Source organism: Staurois parvus, unplaced genomic scaffold (genome assembly GCF_062004578.1).
Source record: "Staurois parvus isolate SC_StPar_1 unplaced genomic scaffold, SC_StPar_1.0 ptg000632l, whole genome shotgun sequence".
Lineage (NCBI taxonomy): Eukaryota > Metazoa > Chordata > Amphibia > Anura > Ranidae > Staurois > Staurois parvus.
In genome coordinates, this window is record NW_028318428.1 from 143,145 (window position 1) to 163,591 (window position 20,447).

Sequence of the window (20,447 nt, forward strand, 5' to 3'; positions counted from 1 at the left end):
TGAATCAGATTAGAAAGATGGAAAAACTTTATCACATGCAGGAAGAGAAGATGGAGGTTTACCATATGAAATGGGGAAAATGGGAAAAAGCTGGTTTGAATACGAAGTATAGGAAACTATAAGGAGAAATGAAGATCAAACTCTACTCGCCTTAGTAGGAAGATCTGGAGAGAATACAGAGAAGGTTGACGGGGAAGGGGGGGTGAGGGATTGGGAAATAGGTTAGAAAGTGTAAACAAGAAATTATTTTTTTATTTTTTTTCTTATGTGATGATGGAAATATGTATTTAACTGAAAAATCAATAAATATTTAAATTTAAAAAAAAAAAAAAAGTGCCACTGTGCCTAGACAACCATTGCAATATTTGCAAGTAGTCTTAAGTACTGAGCTTTAAAACACATCTATGAACAAAATTCTAGTCATTTCACATTGTATTTCGTTAGCCATTTCCATTAATCTGAAAGAGCTTAAATCAAAATAAACCCTATCAAGTGAATATTTTTCATAAGAGTTGGTAAACATAGGAAAGTATATAATATACTTGTGCTAAACATCTCTTCAGCTACTTGCTGGGTTTTCAAGCCAAGGCAAATTATGTCACACATTCCAGAAGTCTTTAGAAGGGTTTTCTAATCTAAGCACACCCTACTCCTGCCTGCATGCCTGACCTAAGGGCAGATGATTCAAGCATTTACTTCCTGAAATCCATCTGACCTTGCTTAAGATGGCTGCAGCTAGAAATGCTAGGGGGTGTTTTTCTAAGCGATTTCTCATCAAAATAAAGCTGGGAGACATGGATGTGCGGGGGGAGTTTAGTTTGGTTAAAAATTAAACCGCTTTTTTGTTTGCAGTGCTCAGATGCAACTTCGTTACTTTTAAAGCTTGTAAACTTTGTGAAGAATCCTACATATTTACTTTTAATTCTACATGTCACTAAGTCCTGGAGTAAGCACTGAATGTCACAGAATTCAGAACTTGCTTTCTGAACTAGAGGTGCCAAGAAGAGTTTCAGGAAGGGAGTTTCAATACAGGAATCAGCCTGCAGGCAGCAAGGTACCATGGGGTATTTAGTCCATAGAATCAAAAGAAAACAGCAGGGGATAAGCTGCAAAGCATGCAGGAAATCCAAGTTGTTGGGAAAGATAAGCAGACAGCACTCTACGTAAGGGAACTTTAAAATAAGCAAATATTGGATTATCGAAAAAAAAAACCAACTTTGTATTGCTTTTAAAATCTAAAAAGGAAAGTGTGTAGTGTGCGCTGTGCTGAAGTGTTGCTTTAAAAGCAAGTCACCCCTGACCTCTGCCAAATGGTATATAAAAAAAAAAAAAAATTACAAGACTCAGTTTTCAATCATTTCAAGCACCTTAGAATCACCTGCTATGTTTACATTATAAAGCTGGCAGGCTACGCAGATTCTTAGTGCGACTGAAAAAGTCTCTGTTCTTCCATGGGGGGGGGGGGCAGTTCTCATCGTCCTCTGCAAAGTAATCCTTGGAATACGAAAAGCTGAGTCACTCAGGAGGTAATCCAGATGCCTGCTACCATCCAAATTTTTTTTTTGTATCTCAAGCAGATTTTGTATTAACCGCTTCCTGACCGCCCACAATGTACTGCGGCAGAGCAGCAGCTACAGGCAAAGCAACATATCCATAAATCGCTCTGGCTGTACTAACACAGGGAGGCGCTGAACGTGCACATCACTCCCCCTTTCGCAACTGCTGTATCCAGCAGGATACAGCAGTTGTATTGTTGGGTCAGTAGCCAGACCTGAACCTTGTAGCTCTCCCCATTGTGTCTTTTCCCCTATGCTAGCATTGTGTCCACAGTAGCACTTGCGTAGGCAGGGCAGAGTAGGACTGGTCATAGAGGGATTACTTTGACGCAGTTGGCCAGCTTAAGCATGTATTGCAATATGTGTGAACCAAATATCCCTATTTATTGCATAGTTTGCTTGAAAGGGTATATACCAGTGTGCAGAGGGTCCTTCAGAATTTCTAGAGTTAATGTGGTTACACCCCTTTAGCACCTGATGGATAAATGCATGCACTAGCTGTATGGATTTGAGCACAGGGATCTCGTTTGCTGTATCCAGCAGACACAGCGAAATGAAGATTCCAGTGAACGGGACCCGGTGATGTGATCACTGTGCAATCACATGATCACTATGTAAGCAAAGCTCATGAATCACTCATTCATAACAGCTCTGCTGCTCTTCCTAGTGAGCTGAGATTTAAAGTGCTTAAATCAATCTGTCACATGATACATGGGGCCAATTACAGCGCACTGTGACCAGCTCCAGCCAATCACAGATAACTATCCTGAGCTGTCAAATGTTCATGGATGAGTTTGGTTCATGACAGCTAGCTTTGCATTGCTGGAGAAAGTATCTCCATTTCTACTGCAAAGTGTAAAAAAAAAAAAAAAAAAACTCCCTGATAAGTTGGATGCTCCCAAAGTGCTGTATCAAAGCACATTAATAGAAAGTTACAGTGGGGCAAAACAGTATTTAGTTAGCCACCAATTGTGCAAGTTCTCCCACATAAGATGAGGCCTGTAATTGGCATCATAGGTAGACCTCAAATATGAGAGACAAAATGAGAAAAAAAATCCAATCACATTGGCTGATTTGGAAAGAATTTATTTGCAAATTATGGTGGAAAATAAGTATTTGGTCACCTACAAACAAGCAAGATTTCTGGCTCTCACAGACCTTTACCTTCTTTTTTAAGAAGCTCCTCTGTCCTGCACTCATTACCTGTATCAATGGCACCTGTTTGAAGTTATCAGTATAAAAGACACCTGTCCACAACCAACTGAATCTGCAATAGGCAAGCAGCTTGGTGTGAAAAAATCAACTGTGGGAGCAATAATTAGAAAATGGAAGACATACAAGACCACTGATAATCTCCCTCGATCTGGGCTCCACGCAAGATCTCACCCCGTGGGGTCACAATAATCACAAAAACGGTGAGCAAAAATCCCACGACCACACGGGGGGACCTAGTGAATGACCTGCAGAGAGCTGGGACCAACGTAACAAAGGCTACCATCAGTAACACTACGCTGCCAGGGACTCAGATCCTGCAGTGCCAGACGTGTCCCCCTGCTTAATCCAGTACATGTGCGGGCCCGTCTGAAGTTTGCTAGAGAGCATTTGGATGATCCAGAAGAGGATTGGGAGAATGTCATATGGTCAGATGAAACCAAAATAGAACTGTTTGGTAGAAACACAACTCGTCGTGTTTGAAGGAGAGAAAATGCTGAATTGCATCCAAAGAACACCGTACCTACTGTGAAGCATGGGGGTGGCAACATCATGCTTTGGGGCTGTTTCTCCGCAAAGGGACCAGGACGACTGATCCATGTACAGGACAGAATGAATGGGGCCATGTATCGTGAGATTTTGAGTGCAAACCTCCTTCCATCAGCAAAGGCATTGCAGATGAAACGTGGCTGGGCCTTCCAACATGACAATGATCCCAAACATACCGCCCGGGCAATGGAGTGGCTTCGTCAGAAGCATTTCAAGGTCCTGGAGTGGCCTAGCCCGTCTCCAGATCTTAACCCCATAGAAAACCTTTTGAGGGAGTTGAAAGTCCGTGTTGCCCAGTGACAGCCCCAAAACATCACTGCTCTAGAGGAGATCTGCATGGAGGAATGGGCCAACATACCAGCAACAGTGTGTGCCAACCTTGTGAAGACTTACAGGAAATGTTTGACCTCTGTCATTGCCAACAAAGGATATATAACAAAGTATTGAGATGAACTTTTGATATTGACCAAATACTTATTTTCCACCATAATTTGCAAATAAATTCTTTCCAAAACAGCCAATGTGATTGTCTGGATTTTTTTTCTCATTTTGTCTCTCATAGTTGAGGTCTACCTATGATGCCAATTACAGGCCTCTCTCATCTTAGGTGGGAGAACTTGCACAATTGGTGGCTGACTAAATACTTTTATGCCCCACTGTATATGGAAGGGAAAAGTGTGGAAGAAAAAGGTGCACAAGCAGCAGGGATGACCGCAGCTTGGAGAGGATTGTCAGGAAAAGGCCATTCAAAATGTTGGGGACTTTCACAAGGAGTGGACTGAGGCTGGAGTCCGTGCATCAAGAGCCAGCACACACAGACGGATCCTGGACATGGGCTTCAAATGTCGTATTCTTCTGTCAAGCCGCTCCTGAACAACAAACGTCAGAAGCGTCTTACCTGGGCTAAAGAAAAACAGACCTGGTCTGTTACTCAGTGGTCCAAAGTCCTCTTTTCTGATGAGAGCAACTTTTGCATCTCATTTGGAAGCCAAGGACCCAGAGTATGGAGGAAGAATGGAGAGGCACAGACTGCAAGATGCAAGTCCAGTGTGAAGTTTCCACAGTCTGTGTTGATTTGGGGAGCCATGTCATCTGCTGGTGTTGGTCCACTGTGCTTCATTAAGTCCAGGGTCAACGCCGCCATCTACAAGGAGATTTTGGAGCACTTCATGCTTCCTTCTGAAGACGAGTTTTATGGGGATGCTGACTTCATTTTCCAGCAGGACTTGGCACCTGCCCACACTGCCAAAAGCACCAAAATCTGGTTCAATGACCATGGGATTACTGTGCTTGATTGGCCAGCAAACTCGCCTAACCTGAACCCCATAGAGAATCTATGGGACATTGCCAAGAGAAAGATGAGAGACATGAGACCGAACAATGCAGAAGAGCTGAAGGCCGCTATTGAAGCATCCTGGTCTTCCAAAACACTTCAGCAGTGCCACAGGCTGATAGCTTCCATGCCACGCCGCATTTTGGCAGTAATTGCTGCAAAAGGGGCCCAAACCAAGTACTGAGTACATATGCATGCTTATACTTTTCAGAGGTCCGATATTGTTCTATGTACAATCCTTGTTTTGCTTGCATGTAATATTCTAATTTTTTGAGATTGTGGATTTGGGGTTTTCATGAACTGTAAGCCATAATCATCACAATTAACTACTTGCACTCCTGAGGATTTACCCCCCTTATATTTTCTCATTTCGGTCAAAAAAAATATCCAAAAACACTAAAATTTCATCATAAATTCAGGCCAAAATGTATTAAGCTAATTTTTTTTGGTTAAAAAAAAATCCCAGTAAGTGTATATGTATTGCTTTGTGTGAAAGTTATAGCGTCTACAAACTATGGTATAGATATTGGAATTTACACAGCTTTTACTCTGACTGCCCATCACATTTCTTGAGGTGCTAAGATACCAGGATAGTACAAACACCCTCAAATGACCCCTTTCTGAAAAGTAGACACCCTAAGCTATCTGCTGAGGGGCATATTGAGTCCATGGAGGATTTATTTTTTTTCCACAAGTTTCTGGAAAATAACTTTTTTTTTTTTTTTTTTTACACACAGTTATTTAAATGATTTATTTTTTGCACAAGCCATGGGTATATGTGGAATTACACCCCAAAATACATTCTGCTACTTCTACAGAGTATGGGGATACCACATGTGTGAGACTTTTTGGGAGCCTAGCCACATACAGGAGCCTGAAATCCAATGACCACTTTGAAACCCTGAAGGTGCGTAACTTCCTCATTTCACTTCCTCAATACCTATCACAGTTTCAAAGGCCCTGACATGCCAGGATAGCACCGAACCCCCCAAATGACTCCTTTCTGGAAAGTAGACACCCCAAGGAATTTAAAAAGAGGCATGGTGAGTATTTTTCAGATCTCATTCATTCTCACAAGGTTTTGAAATATAAAAAAAGAGAAAGAGAAAAAATATGTTTGTTTTTTTTCTTCATTTTCCAAAAACTTGTGGAAACAAATGAGATCTGCAAAAATACTTACCATGCTTCTTATCAAATTCCTTGGGGTGTTTACTTTCCAAAAGAGGGGCTATTTGGGGGGTTAGGTGCTATCCTGGCATTTAAGGGTTTCTGAAACTGATAGGTAGTCTGGAAGTGTAATGAGGAAATGAAGTCCTTTAAAAGCCTGAAGGTGCTTATTGCATTTTGGGGTCCTGTGCTTGGCTAGACTGCCAAAACGTCTCTCACATGTGGTACCCCCCATACTTGGGAGAAGTAGCAGAATGTATTTTGAGGAGTAATTCCACATATACCCATGGCATGTGTGAGCAGTAAATCATTTAAGTGACAATTTTGTGCAATTTGTAATTTTCCAAAAACCTGTGGTAAAAAAATAAATTCTATTGATTCAACATGCTTCTCAGCAAATAGTTTGGGGTGTCTACTTTCCAAAAAGGGGTCGTTTTGGGGGGTGGGGGCAATTTATGCCCAGCATTAGAAGTTTATGCCACACATCACTCACTCTTCTAACCACCTGAAGATCAAGCCTTTTCTGACACTTTTACATGAAAAGAAATCAGTATTTTTTGCTAGGAAATTAACTTAAACCCCCAAACATTATATATTTTTTTAAAGCAGACACCCTAGTGAATAAAATGGTGGGCACTACAATTTTTTTATGGCACATAGTACTCGCGCAGCAATTTTTCAAAAGCAATTTAAAAAAAAAAAAACACACTTTACTTTTAATGCACAAAAACACAATATATTGGCCAATTAGTTGGTAACATACAAAAGATGATGGTATGCCAAGTAAATATATACCAAACATGACATGCTTTAAAACTGTGCATGCCCCGTGCAATGGCGACAAACTTCATACATTTTTAATATGCATAGGCAACACTTTAAAAGCCTTTAAAAGTTACCATTTTATATTTACAGAGGAGTTCTTGTGTTAGAATTACTGCCCTTGATCTGACATTCACGGAGATACCTCACATGTATGGTGCAACCGCTGTTTACATACTGACACAGGGTCAACGCTTGTGCACACAGGTGTGCGTGCATGGGAGGGGAAAGTTTTTTTTCTTTTAAGTTATTTTGATTTTTACACTAACTTTCTTTTTTTTTTTATCACTTTTAATGCTATAACAGGGAAGGCAAATATCCCCTATAACTTCAATGGGCATTGTTATACATTTGTTTTTGAGAAATCTGGGGTCTATCAGACTCTGGATATCTCCTCTGTCATTACATTATCTAATCAAACCAAAATAGTGTGATCAGATGCTTTCCCATTTTACAGATGGCGCTGTTTATATCCTGCGAAACTGAAGTGATGAAATGCTCGTAGCTTCCGAATTCTTAGACTATAGAGATGCTTGGTACCACTCTGGTCTCCAATCAGCTCTATGGTCAGTTGGCAGAAACACTGGCTGCATTTTCAGGTTCCCCCGATGGCATGGGACTGCCCGAGAAGGCAGAGGGGGGCATCATATCCCGCTGCTTGAAAAAAGCAATCTTGCAGCTAATTAGCCACTAGGATTGCTTTTACATGACAGCCGATCGACGGCTGAAAAAAAAAAAAAAAATAGATACCAGGATGATGCCTGCAGCTGTAGGCCTTATCCTAGTATAACCAAAGACCAGTGATGTACCAGTACATCGCTGGTCCTTGTTGGGTGTATATGCTATTTTTTTTTTTGCCTGTGGACTGAATGAAAAAAAAGAAGAAATCTCTGCCAGAAAGTGTGTGGTATGCCCACCATTAGAATATACCACCCTGCATCCACCCACTTCTAGTGGTGGGCACACATTAGGTCACACTTTGCCACATGCACCAGTTCCAAGATTGTACAAATTTCTAAATAGTGGCACGCTTGAAAAAAATTGTCCACATATAAGTGGTACCCCATATGGAAAAAGGATGACACCAAGTCCCAAACTATCTTGCCACTGTTCCCCATGTAGTCTGGGCATCCAGGGGGCTCCACGTGACCATCTTTTCCCTCGTAAATCCGAAACTTATAAGTATAGCCTGTTATCCTCTCACAGGTCTTCGAGATCTTGACCCCATATCTGGCACGTTTGCTGGGGATAAATTGTTTGAATGCAAGGAAGCCAAAAAAATTAATGAGGGACTCATCAACGCATATGTTTTGCTGGGGAGTATAGACATCTGCAAACTTTTGGTGAAGGTTATTTGCTAGGCGCTGAATTTTGTGGAGCCAATCAAATTCAGGGTCACCCGAGGTTGACAGTGTATTGTCGCTGAAATGCATAAAACACATTATACTCTCATATCTATGCCTGGCCATGGCAGCAGAGAACACGGGCACACGATGAGTCGGGTCTGCGGACCAATACAATCGCAATTAATTTTTTTTTTTTTTTTTAGTAATGCCCATGTTGAGGGTTAGGACCAAAAAAAATGTAAATTCGGAAACCATAATGAGTTTCCATGCGACTGGTCTGGCAAGGTTTGAATTTGGGTTGGCGGAGAAACTGTTGTGCATATAAATTGCTTTGATCCACAATCAACGCATACAGATATTCCGTGAAAAACAGCTCCAAAAATCAAGGAAATATCAAGATGTACTAGACTGCCGGTACTCGCCAGTTCACCAAAAGGTAGTGCGCTACTGGTACTGGCACCCTGCTGCATATGAGAATCATCAAAATTTACCAGCAAGTGCTAACAGAGATCAAGCCTGATTCTGCGAACCAGGGTGGATAAAAATCAATTTTTTAAAAAAAAATAAATATCGGATTTTTTTTATTTAAATCGGATTTTTTTAAATAAAATGCTTTTTTGAGGAAAATATATTACCATCCAAAGGTTATTCCATCATGAAATAAAGATTAGTTTTTTAATTATGTAGAATAAGGCTGTATATGTTTAATTTTTTTGGTAAATAAATTCCATTAATCCATTCACAATGTCATGCTCTTCCAGAGGTTTTTGTAAGATTATTGGGCAGTTTCTCTGCCTACAAGATATTATCACAGATGCTTGGTTTACTTTTGCAGTTCTCAAAACTGAATTTGACTCAGCGGAGATCACATGCCTCTTCTTCACAGCAAAAATGTTATAACATGAACAGAGTTAAGAAAAAGACCTTAATCCTAACTTCTACAAACCTATGAATACAGAATCAACCCCTTCACTGCTAAGTTTCAAGAAGTTCAGTGAATAGAATAGAAACAATATTTTTCTGATTGTTTGGAGTGGAATAGATCTGCACAAGAAGAAAGTGAAACTAAGTGTGAGGAGGAAGGGGCTGACAGTCTAAGTTTCTTAAAATATATATATTTTGTTTAGCCAAATTAGTTAACAAACATGGATGTTTGTTTAAGCAAATAACATATGCTGGAATGTTATTGTTTCAGTTGAATAAATATTTAAATTATTATTAAGGTAATGATTATTTTTCTCCTTCCTATGTACAACAGAAAAGTTGTCCAAATATGAATGATTAATTTATTAAACTGGGGATAAAAAAACTAATATGAAAAGTTATTCTAAAAATCTTCATCTACTTGCATATTAAAGTTATACCAGCAAGAATTAGTCTATGTAGAAAACCATCATTTAAATCGAGCCTTACTGATTAGTGATTTAAATCAGTTTGATTTAAATCAAATCCACCCTGCTGCGAACCCTGCGATTTTGTGTGCAATGTATCAGGTGACAGTGACCTGACACTGCACTTGCTGGGGGGGAAGCGTAGAGGCTAAACACAGGTGCTGGCGGGTGCCGGGGCTGATCCCGCTAACGCTGCGTTTTTGGGGACACTATACTAATGTGAACGCTGGTATAGTGCTGATCTGATCAAAGATATTGATCCTTTCAGACACAATGGAGGTTTATTGTGCATGAGCATGCTCCTGGCAATCAAGGGGTTAAATGTGATGGCTGGTGTACTGACGGGCAATCTGACGCTATCTGGGAGGGGCGTGAAAACCACGGGAGTGCAAATCATATATATATATATATATATAAATTTTGCGCACCCATGCCGCCCTATAGCAGTATTTCTGCTATAGGGCGGTCAGGAAGCGGTTTGTGTTACATCGATGCGTTACTTTAACTGACAAATGCGCGGTCATGCAACACTGCACCCAAATTAAATTTACATCCTTTTTTCCCACAAATTGAGCTTTCTTTCTGTATTTGATCGCCTGTGCATTTTTTATTTTCTATTAAAAAAAAAAAAAAAAAAAAAAAGCTGACAATTTTGCGAAAAAAAATATTTTGGACTTTTTGCTATAAAACGTGTCCAGTAAAAAAATTTAAAAATCAAATTTCGTCATAAATTTCGGCCAAAATGTATTCTGCGACATGTCTGCTAAAAAAATCCCAATACGTGTAAATTGGTTTACGTGAAAGTTATAGCGTCTACAAATGGCGGGAAAGATACTGGGTTTTTTTTTTTATTTTATTACTAATAATGGCGGCGATCAGCGACTTATGGCGGGACTGCAGCAGACATTTTGACACTGGGGGGGATCTGACTTGGGGTTACTGACATCCCCAGTGACACCAATACAGTGATCAGTGCAAAAAAACCCACTGACACTGTACTAATGGCACTGAGGGAGGGGTTAACTTTTTTAGGCAATGAAAGGGTTAACTGTGTGAGGGGAGTGTTTTGCTAGGGGGCGGGGGTGTGTACTTCACAGCAACAAACTCTGCTCTCAGGATCAGTGTGTTAGGAACTGACAGGGAGCAGAGTTGCATTGTAAACAATGCAGCTGTGCTCTGTGTCACCGTTTGCCGGCAATCGCCGGGACCCAGTGGGTAATGACCGGCCGAGACCCGGTGATTGACACCCGCTGCCGCGATCGGCGGGCTGGGTAGGGCAGGCATGCGCCTCGTGTGCGCCCCCAACTGTTTTGCAAAATGACTTTTTAAAGCGCGATTTTGCCCAGCAGTGCCACCTTGTGGCCGTTTTTCTACAGTGGCTGGACGGCAAGCAGTTAAGACAAATCACGGCTTGAACCATCTTGCTTTGCATGTAATGAGTCTCTCTCATATATTAGTTTCACCTTTTAAATTGCATTACTGAAATAAATGAACTTTTGCACAATATTCTAATTTTTCGAGTTTCACCTGTATGTGGAATAACACTCCAAAACACATTCTCCTACTTCTTCCGAGTATGGGAATACCCCATGTAAGAGACTTTTTGGCAGCCTAGCTACATATCATTAAAGTGACAACTAAACAAAAAAAAATTGTCATTTAAAAAATGTGGCAAAAAATAAAATGTTCCATGGACTCAACATGCGTCTGCAAAATCCTTGGGGTATCTACTTTCCAAAAAGAGGTCAAGGGGGGGCATTTTAGTACCTCAACAAATGTGATAGGCAGTATAATGCTATGTAAATTCCAATATATATACCATAGTTTGTAGAAGCTATAACTTTCACACAAACCAATATACATGTATTGAGATTTTTTTTACCAGACATGTAGAAGAATACATTTTAGCCTAAAATGTATAACTGAGTTTACTGGATGATTTTTTATAACCAAAAGTGAAAAACATCAGTTTTTTTTACAAAATGTGCGGTCTTTTTGTTTATAGCACAAAAATTAAAACCCGCAGAGGTGATTGAATACCACCAAAAGAAAGCTATTTGTGTGAAAAAAAGGACAAATTTCGTTTGGGTGCAGCATTGCACGACCGCACAATTACCAGTTGAAACAGCGCAGTGCAAAAAATGGCCTGGTCAGGAAGGGGGTAAATCCTCTGGAGGGCTGTGGTTAAATACCACAGCGCTCTCACATTGACCTCAATGGACAAGTCTGATTATACCACGTCAAACTCTGCAAGTCGAGTTAAAGTGTTATTTCGCTCTCAATCAACATGGACTATCTTAAATCCTTATGTGGTTAGCATTAGTAAATGGATAGGAAAAAGCATTTTCTTGTTTTAAACTTTTTTTTTTTTACATTTCTGCAGTTACTTTCTGGTTTCAATGACTAGGCAAATGATGTCATACATCCCAGCAGTCTTTATGAGGGAAGGGAAGGTTCTCAGCTCAGGCAATGCCTGAGCTAAGGACAGATTAATTCCAGGAAGTAAATGCTACATGAATCATCTGCCCTTACTCAAGATGGCCACTGCCAGAAATGCCAGTGGATGTTTTTCAAAATGATTTCTCAGCATAAAATAACAGAGACATGGATGGATGAGTTTGCTTTGAATATTAATTAAATTTAATTTTTTTTGCTTGTGGCGCTCAGATGCAGTGCAGTTCCACTTTAAAACTGACATGGCCACAAAGCAAGGCATTGCTGCCATGGCATGTATACAACCCTGCCTGTCAGAATGGGAGTCAGTAAAACTGGTTTAGCCACCTGTTTTTACCACCCCCTGCTAACTCATGTGAAAGAGCCCTATGAAAAAAAAAAAAAAAAAAAACAGATTTCTGTGCCTGTTATGACCTTTGAAGCTTCTAGTGTTTAAAATCACAGAGAATGAGTTTCTATGGTTATAGTTCTTGTTCAGAATATACTTTATAGAGTGCATAGTCAGGGCATAGGATCACTTAAAGCAGGACTGCACCTAAAAAGGGACAACGTTATGCTTTGTTTCTCAACACCCCCCACCCTCACCCACTATTAGAGTTTTGTTTTTTTTCCCTTGGAGTGGGCATTTATTTCTGAGCGGTATCCACTCCATTTCCACTCAGATTTCCTATGCAATCCAAACAGAAGTTCAGCCCACATTTCCTCATCACAGGTCAAAAAGAGGCTGCAGGTCCACTGAGCTCAGCACTACTCTAGCATGCACAGTGAAAAGTCAGCCATGAAGCACCAGGAAGATCACAGCTGGTTTCCCACATCCAAGATGGTGATTCTGGGCACCTGAAGACCAGCAAAGAACCAATCCGGGTGACAGTAGGGCTGGATCTCTAGACTGGTGAGTCCATATTTATAAAATTGAGCTACAGAATTTGTAATTGCCGATTTTTTTTTCTAAAGAGAAGTTTTTAAAGGGTTATCCCATAGCAGCCAATCTGGTTTTAAGTTTTAATAATTAGAACCTGTTAATTTAATTCTATTCTCTATTGGTTAGGATGGATAATTTTTTTGCATATTTTGCACATAGACAGCAGATCTTACAGAAACATTTTCTGAATTTACATGTGTTCAGGTGGCACAAATAGTACATTAAGCCCACATTCAAGTGAACAGCTGCACTAGGCCGGGTGTGCTGAAATAATAGCATTGCTCAGCTACAGGACCATCTGCTCTGAATAAAATGACACTCGTATTGAAGTTTAACAAAGTAATGAATATTCCCTTGGTAGGATCAACAAAACTTTTCACACAGTAGGTACATATCTCTACAGTTAGGAGTAACAGGCACAGTACCCAATTAGAAGAAATGCATTTATTTTAGAATAATGAGAAACAGAAAAACACGCACTAATGGTCTTTGAGACCTTACCAAAACATTACAACGGAAGCACAAAATGAAAACCTTTGCAGCTTCAAAGAGTAGTGTCACACATTTCCTCTGCAATCTAGTAAACCGTCACCTGTACCTGTTGAATACAAGTTGCAATAGGCACCTAAGCCCTTGCTCAGAAGGGCATCTTACAGACATGGCTCTTTGCTGAGCAACTGCACACATGCTTGTCACTTCTAAAATGCTTTATGTTGATGGATAAATCAGGACTGCAATTCCAACACTTCACTTAAAGTAGTTTTAAAGGCAGAAATATTTTTTACCTTAATGTATTTTCTGCATTAAGGCAAAAGCCTTAATCATGCAGCTTCCTCAGCCAAACCCCCTTATACTTACCTGAGCCTGTTCTCAATCCAGTGATCTGCACAAGAGCAGTGGCTCTGCCTTACACAGTAGCGGGAGCCACTGCTGTCAATCACAGTTGTGTGTTATGGACACAGAGCAGACTCAGGAGCAAGCCCGCAGGAGTGCCCCCATAGCAAGTGTCTTGCTTAGGTGGGCACTCGGCAGAGTACCCCAGAATAGGAGGATCTGGGCAAGTATAGCATGTTTGTTATTTATAAAATATACAATTTTAACCTTTACAATCACTTTAAATGTGACGGTACCACTAATCTGCCACTTTCCCCTCTAACATATTTGAAAGGTTTTTTTGGACAGGGAGTACCTTTTTTTGACATGTATCTGTTCCCATGTTAAATGTCCCAGGAGGTTGAGGGACCAGACAGCAAAGCATGATCACAAACTTTCTAGTCCAATACAAGTGAGGACACAACTCATCTGTTTGGACAAGCTCTTTTAAACTTGCAATGCCCTCTAAAGAGCAATTGACAGACCGTGATGAGGCGTTCTATCACCTCACTACCTGAGTTAACGTGTAATGCTGTACTACCAAGCTGCAATTGTGTGCATTGCACAAGGTCACAGCGCAGCCCCATTGAGCTCAATAGGTGAGTTTGGCAGGTGGTGAAGCTCAAACTATGCACCTTGAGTTAAAAATGCAGCAGCTGCAATGCTTAGCATGTATACAGCCCTGACTGGCTCTACTGTTTATAGTTTCTATGCCCCCCAGCCACTTGTGTTAAAGAGCCCTTTCTTGCCAACATTTAAGCATCGCTTTTCTTGTAGCCACTATCAAATGCAGTTACAATCAATTTGAAACTGAAAAATACTATACTACTAAAATATATGGTATTTTACAAATACCTGGCACACAGCAATTATGTCAACTGAATCTGAAAAAACTGGAATGGTCATTGACATTGAAGCCTGTAAAAAAGGAGTCTATTGTGTGTCACTACCCTTTAAACTGGTAAGGACCATGTCCATGAAACAGTACAGCAGAACACATCTGCACGGTCATTATCCGCTTTCAAAAAGTTAGTCTTGGTATGGCCTCTTCAAGCTGAAAGCCTATATAAAATAAATTTAATGAAAATCCCACAGACCCCAGTCCAAGGCTCTGCTGCCCACGAACCACTTCTAAGCAGAGAAGCCACATCACACAGTCTGACTGCCATGTTAGTTTGGAGTTGCCGTCTGCAATATGGACAAAAAAAAAAGTACTGCATGTTAGATTAACAAGAAAATGCAAAAACAGTATTACAGTTTTCCTTTCCCAAGATTTATTTGCATGGCTCTAATAGCCTGTGCCTTAGGAATGATTTGCATAAAATATTAACATTAATATCTGAAAGCTTTGAAATATTTTCATCAGCATTAAAATCACGGTATATTGCCTTTTACAGGGTGTGCATTATGTATAAGTGACTGCCGTAACAAATTGGGACTTTCATAATAAAGAAAATGATGCCGCTATGTTGCCGTTTTAGTCATCTTTCCATTTCTATGCATTTTTCCCTTGGCTAACACCACAATGATTCCTACATGGGCACATTCACCAAGAGCAGTTACATGAACAGATGAAGCTGCAATGTAGTATAGTAAAAAAAGGTTTTGAAAGAAGTTAGCAGTGGCAGCCACCACATTTCTGTCAACACCTTTCCTTGAAAATTAGTTTCCGAGCAGCTGTGCCTGTTCACAAGGAGAATGTCTGGAAGTAGGTGCTGAAGTAAATAACCGCATGAAACCTCAAACCGAAATTCCTCCAAATTACTCTAAAGGTTTGGGAAGCTAGTATTGAACCAAAATCTGGGATGATATAACTTGACCTTAAACCGTGCAGACAATCTTCTTTTACAAGCAAAATAATGCATATCAATATAGCTTACATAACCATATAGCTCTACCACTGACAGCTAACTGCAAGTATTTCTGCAACCTGATCAAATGCATCAATATCAAAAATAGTAGATTAACATATCCTGACTTCATCCACACAAAGTACCCAACACAAACTAGCGAAACTCAAACTAAGCAATTTATGGGGAAAAAACACGTCAAAATGGACAACAGCTTAACATGTAAACTGGCAGCTTAACATGTAAATCTCCAATTTTCCTGGAAATATCAAGTTTTCTCCTGTCTATACGTGGGCAGGGCAAATATGGATGACATATTGTAAGTTTGCCTAGCTAGGTATTTGAGGAAAGGGTTAGTACCCCCTGTGGTATTTGAATGTCATCCGGAGCCCTGAAGAGATTTACGCTACACTGTCATCCAGGAAATGAGTTACATTTCCAGCAGCAAATAAGTTTTTCTTTTTGGTGGGGAAAAAAAGCTGGAACCCCCATCACATTTTTATTGTCACCCTGTTGTAGGTTCTTCCTTCCTGTCTTGTGAAACTGTTGACAGTGGAGCAGGAAGAGGTAGTGCTGAATAACCAAAAAACTATACAGGGGGTTTTCTAAGCACTTCCCCAACCTTTTATATGCAGCCCAGGGCCCCCGCTGGGCCCCCCCCCCCCCCCCATTAGTCACTGAGACCAATTCCGGTCCAGCGCTGTGTACATCTGCAGCAGCTCTTCTCCCCTCTCCCAGCTCAGGGCAGTGTGAGCTATTGGCTCTTGCTGCTGTCAGTCAAAATTTGCAAACAGAGAGCGGGAAGTGCAGCTGAGCAAGACTGTCTGAATAGACGCAAACAGCCCAGTTCCAGAGCAAGCCCGCATGAGTGACCACAATAGGAAGTGGCTTCCTATGGTGAGCACTCACTGGAGGGGAGAAGCCAGGAGCGCCAGCAGAAGATCCAAGAAGAGGATTGGGGCTGCTCTGTGCAAAACTATTGTACTGAGCAGGCAAGCATAATATGTTTGTTATTTTGAGAGAAAAAAAAAACAAAGCTTTAGTATTACTTTATATTTTGGCTAGACAACTAAGCAATAGAACACAAAATTAGGATATTTGCTTTACCTGTAAAACCCTTTTCTTGGAGTAAATATGACAGGAATAAGGCTCCATGCACACTGGATATTTTAAGAATTCTGGTAGCGTTAGCTGTGTAAAGTTAGATAACGCAATTTTTCAGTGTTTTTACATTAGTGTTTAGAGCGTTTTTTTAACCCCTCCAAAAAAATTTCTGCTCAAAAAACGTCCAAACGCCAGTTTGCTGCGTTTTTTAGTTAGAGCCTTTTTACAGCTAAAAAAACCTCCTCTAGAAACGATCAAACATCTTGCTTTTGCAAAATGCATGCTCCTTACAGTTTTAAGTTTGGTTCATGTGCCAATAATTTACAGTTTTACCATTCCAATAAATGCCACAAACAGTACTGCACTAATCAAAACTGAAGACTACACTATTTAGTACAATGAATGGTAACCACAGCTCTAAGAAATACATTATGCAATTTGTTATTCCTATCTATGTTCCTGTTAAAGAAGTTGCCTCCTTCCTTCTTGTGGGGAGGGGAGGTGATGGGAAACTTCACAAACTAGAACACAAAAATACATTCTTAACAGAGGGAGAGTGGGTTAGATCTCCTACCCAAACTAAACAGAAAAAGTAGCTTTAAGACTCTCTGCCAGGCCCTGCACTCCACTTTTAAACTCAAGTGGTCAGGCCATTTTTGCAATTTTTTATTTTTCCATTAGGCTACGTTCACACTAGCGTTGTGTGCAGGTGGCAGAAAGGCGTTTGGGAAGCGTTTATACCGCTTCCCAAATGCCTCAGACAATTCTGCACATTGCAGCACATGGTGCTGTTCTAACGGGAGTGTTAGCGTCACGGCAAAACGGACACCTCTGGTCGAGTCAGGAGGCGTTGAAGCGTCCTATTCTAGTCTATGGTGCCGCTCCGCAAACACCCGGCCGGCGTTTGCAGTGTGGTTGCGGGGCGTTTGCAGAGCGGTAACACCATTCAAACTTCATTATAGGCGTTTGTAGGGCGTTTTTAACGCTTGGCAAACACCTAGCAACCGCCGCTGAACCGCGCATGAGGCGTTTGACGAGCGCTAAAAAACGTTCCGCAAACGCCGGACCAACGCTTGCCAAACGCTATAGGGGCGTTTGGCAAGAGTTGGTAAAACAGTCAAGTGTGAACGAGCCCTTACAGTGGTGGCCAGCAACTAGATCACAGCCAGGTTACTGGTAGATCAAGGTCTGGGCTTGCTGACCTGCCATCCCAGAGCATCAATGCAGAGGGACAACTTTTAAAGTTGGAGCTGTAGTAGAAAGCAAGAGCCGCATAAGCTGTTGCCTCCTCTGTAGTGCTGGCTCTTGTCCCATGCTGTCCCAAACTGCAATCCATCTCTAATCCCAGCTAGTGTTTCAAGAGTGGTGCCAGCAGCAGGAAAGAAGAGATCTTCAGGCCAGTGTAAAACAATACACTGGGCATAATAGTATAGGGCTACTTTCACACTGATGTGCTGCTGTTTACCCACCCTGCAGGTGTAGTACAGTGTACCTGCATGTTTACTGCGCTTAGACAGACTACTTATATCCTGCGGGTTTGGGGCATTTTCAGAAAGCGCACTACACTTTCAGGATGGAAGTCTATGGCAAAGCACAGCTAACCCAAAGTGGTCAGTAGCACTGTGCTGCACTTGCAGTGCAGGTAAACTGCAGCAAATCAGTGTGAAAGCAGACTTATAGGGCGTTCAGAATAAGGGTTAATTTACATTTGCAGAGGGGTAGTAAAACCTCAGTTATGACATTAACCACCCTAACTGCACCCCCCTTTAACTGCAGTGGCCAGGGGTGTACACATGACACAACTACAAGAGTTCTAGACCCTGTCATGGTTGGTGGGTGTAGCACCTGCCAAGCGTGACCCATTCAGGTGAATGAGGCTGCTCTGCAAGTGCCCTGTAACGTTCTGCAGTACAGCAAAAGAGTTAACATAGGCAGCATTGTGTTGCTTTCTTACCACCTACTTTAACCCCTTGGACCCCCCCTGCAGTTGCGGGGCGCTTTCAAAGTGGTCCCATTGATGTGAATGAGTTGTAATTGGCAGGTGGTAGCACCCATCAAAAGCAACAGGGGCTTTAATTCCTGCTGCGGCATATGTACACCTTTTGGCTGCTGCCTCAGGAGCTAAAGGGGTAGGGATTGGGGACAGTAAAACCATGACTCCCGCAGGGTTTTACCGCCCCTCAACTATGTGTGAGCGAGCCCTTGGGGGGTGCTGCTGAATGCAACTAAGGGTTCATTGACAAGTGCAGCAGGCACTGCGGCTCCTCTGAAAAGCAATCCGAGTGTTTGACAGGTGTTGAGAAGGCAATATGTTGCCTCCTCACCACCTGATTTAAACCCATAAATGTCAATTGCGACACGATAGTACAGCAATTAGAGGTGTAAATCTGGTGTGAGGAGGCGACACTCTGCCCGGTGATCTTGACTTCTCCCATGTTGTTCAGGTAGATCTCCAACCTCTAAGATTGCCTACCCCTGCCTTACAGCTTTCAGATATTGTAAAAGACCCCCCAAACCATACATTTTCTGAAAGCACAAGACTAGTATAATAAATGTGCTACTGAGTTTAAGGCCCTGTGACATCTGCGCGAATGTTTTTCAATTCGCCATTTTTGCTAAAAAAAAAAACACTAAAATTATTAAAGAATACATATATGGCAAAACTTTCAAAAATCCTGCTAACTACTAAACATAAAAGCTAAAACTGTATTGAGTTACCTAATAAATATTTGTACATTTTAAATTGCACCATTTTGTGAACCTGAAAGTGCGCAAAATAAAAAGAATTTACTGAAAATCTGAAGGTTGTCACTTCCAGCTTAGAGTTTTGTAAAAGACCCCCCCCCCCATACCATACATTTTTTGAAAGCACTTGACCTGTAGAAAAAAAAAAAAGGTGCCACTGTTTGTTAGGCCCACGATAAATGCTTAGTGGCCCCCCGCGGGCTAACAACTCCTTACAAATTGGATAGCACTGACTAGTGAGGGTGCAGGTTGGGGAAAGGTTTGTCCAGACCCATAGCATGCTATAGAATGGTTATCAGGTAGCAGCAGCCTCCACTCGATTTACCCAAGCCATGCTCACGTTTCACCCTCTCCCAGGGCTTTATCACCGGGGCAGGGCGAAACATGTTGAGGGCATGGCTTGGATGCATTCAGCTGTGGCTGCTTTTACCTAACCACTCAGGCCAGGTGAGATGTACAGCGGTCAGGCTATCGCTTTATTTGTATAGCATGATTTTTTTTTTTAAGCCCTTCAATAGCTGCGCAAATGTTTATGCTCTATTTTTATTCTACAAAAATGCACTAAAATAATTACTGGATACATATATGGCAAAAAACTTACAAAATTCCTGTTAAGTTCCTAATATAAAAGCTAAAACACCCAGACCTACACAGATGTCAAATTAGCAGCAGTAGCTGTGTTTTTACAATAGCCACATCCAAATTGACATCAATAGGACTGCCTGCATGGAAATGCACAGAACACCTGTGCATCCCCATGCAGGTAAACACGGCCTCGAAGGGGCATGCACTGTAGTATGCCCTGTGTGAATGAGGCGGTTTTTTTTTGTTTTGTTACTTATTATCTTTACAATTTTAGAGATATCAGAGGTCTAAACAGACCAGACGTCTCGTGACAGAGAAAGGGACTTAAGGTTCCTATTCATTTACAAACTAAAGCATAATAAATACAGTTTGATGAATGTATACATGAGCAACCAGTACTGATCACTCCCCATGTCCATTCAAAGAAAGGAAGGGGGCTGGTAAACATGTCTACCAACCCACCCGATTGGGTCGGCCTGAAAAACCAACAAGCAGACCACATGGGTCCGATTGTGTGAGAGTGGGCCTTACATAACCC

At 41.3% G+C, this 20,447-nt stretch overlaps 1 protein-coding gene across 8 annotated transcripts in view; it reads right to left on the minus strand.

Moving 5' to 3' along the window:
- Positions 1-20,447, minus strand: part of LOC149449311 (ELAV-like protein 2) — a 231,504-nt gene that overhangs the window by 141,616 nt on the left and 69,441 nt on the right. For 7 of the 8 annotated variants that reach the window (XM_089693410.1, XM_089693409.1, XM_089693408.1 and 4 more), the window contains one exon: positions 14,723-14,813. The exons of the other annotated variant lie outside the window; for it this stretch is intronic. In XM_089693410.1, coding sequence (XP_089549536.1) covers positions 14,723-14,794 — 72 coding nt within the window. In that variant the 5' untranslated portion in view covers positions 14,795-14,813. The remainder of the gene's footprint in view (positions 1-14,722; positions 14,814-20,447) is intronic. 8 annotated transcript variants of the gene reach the window in all.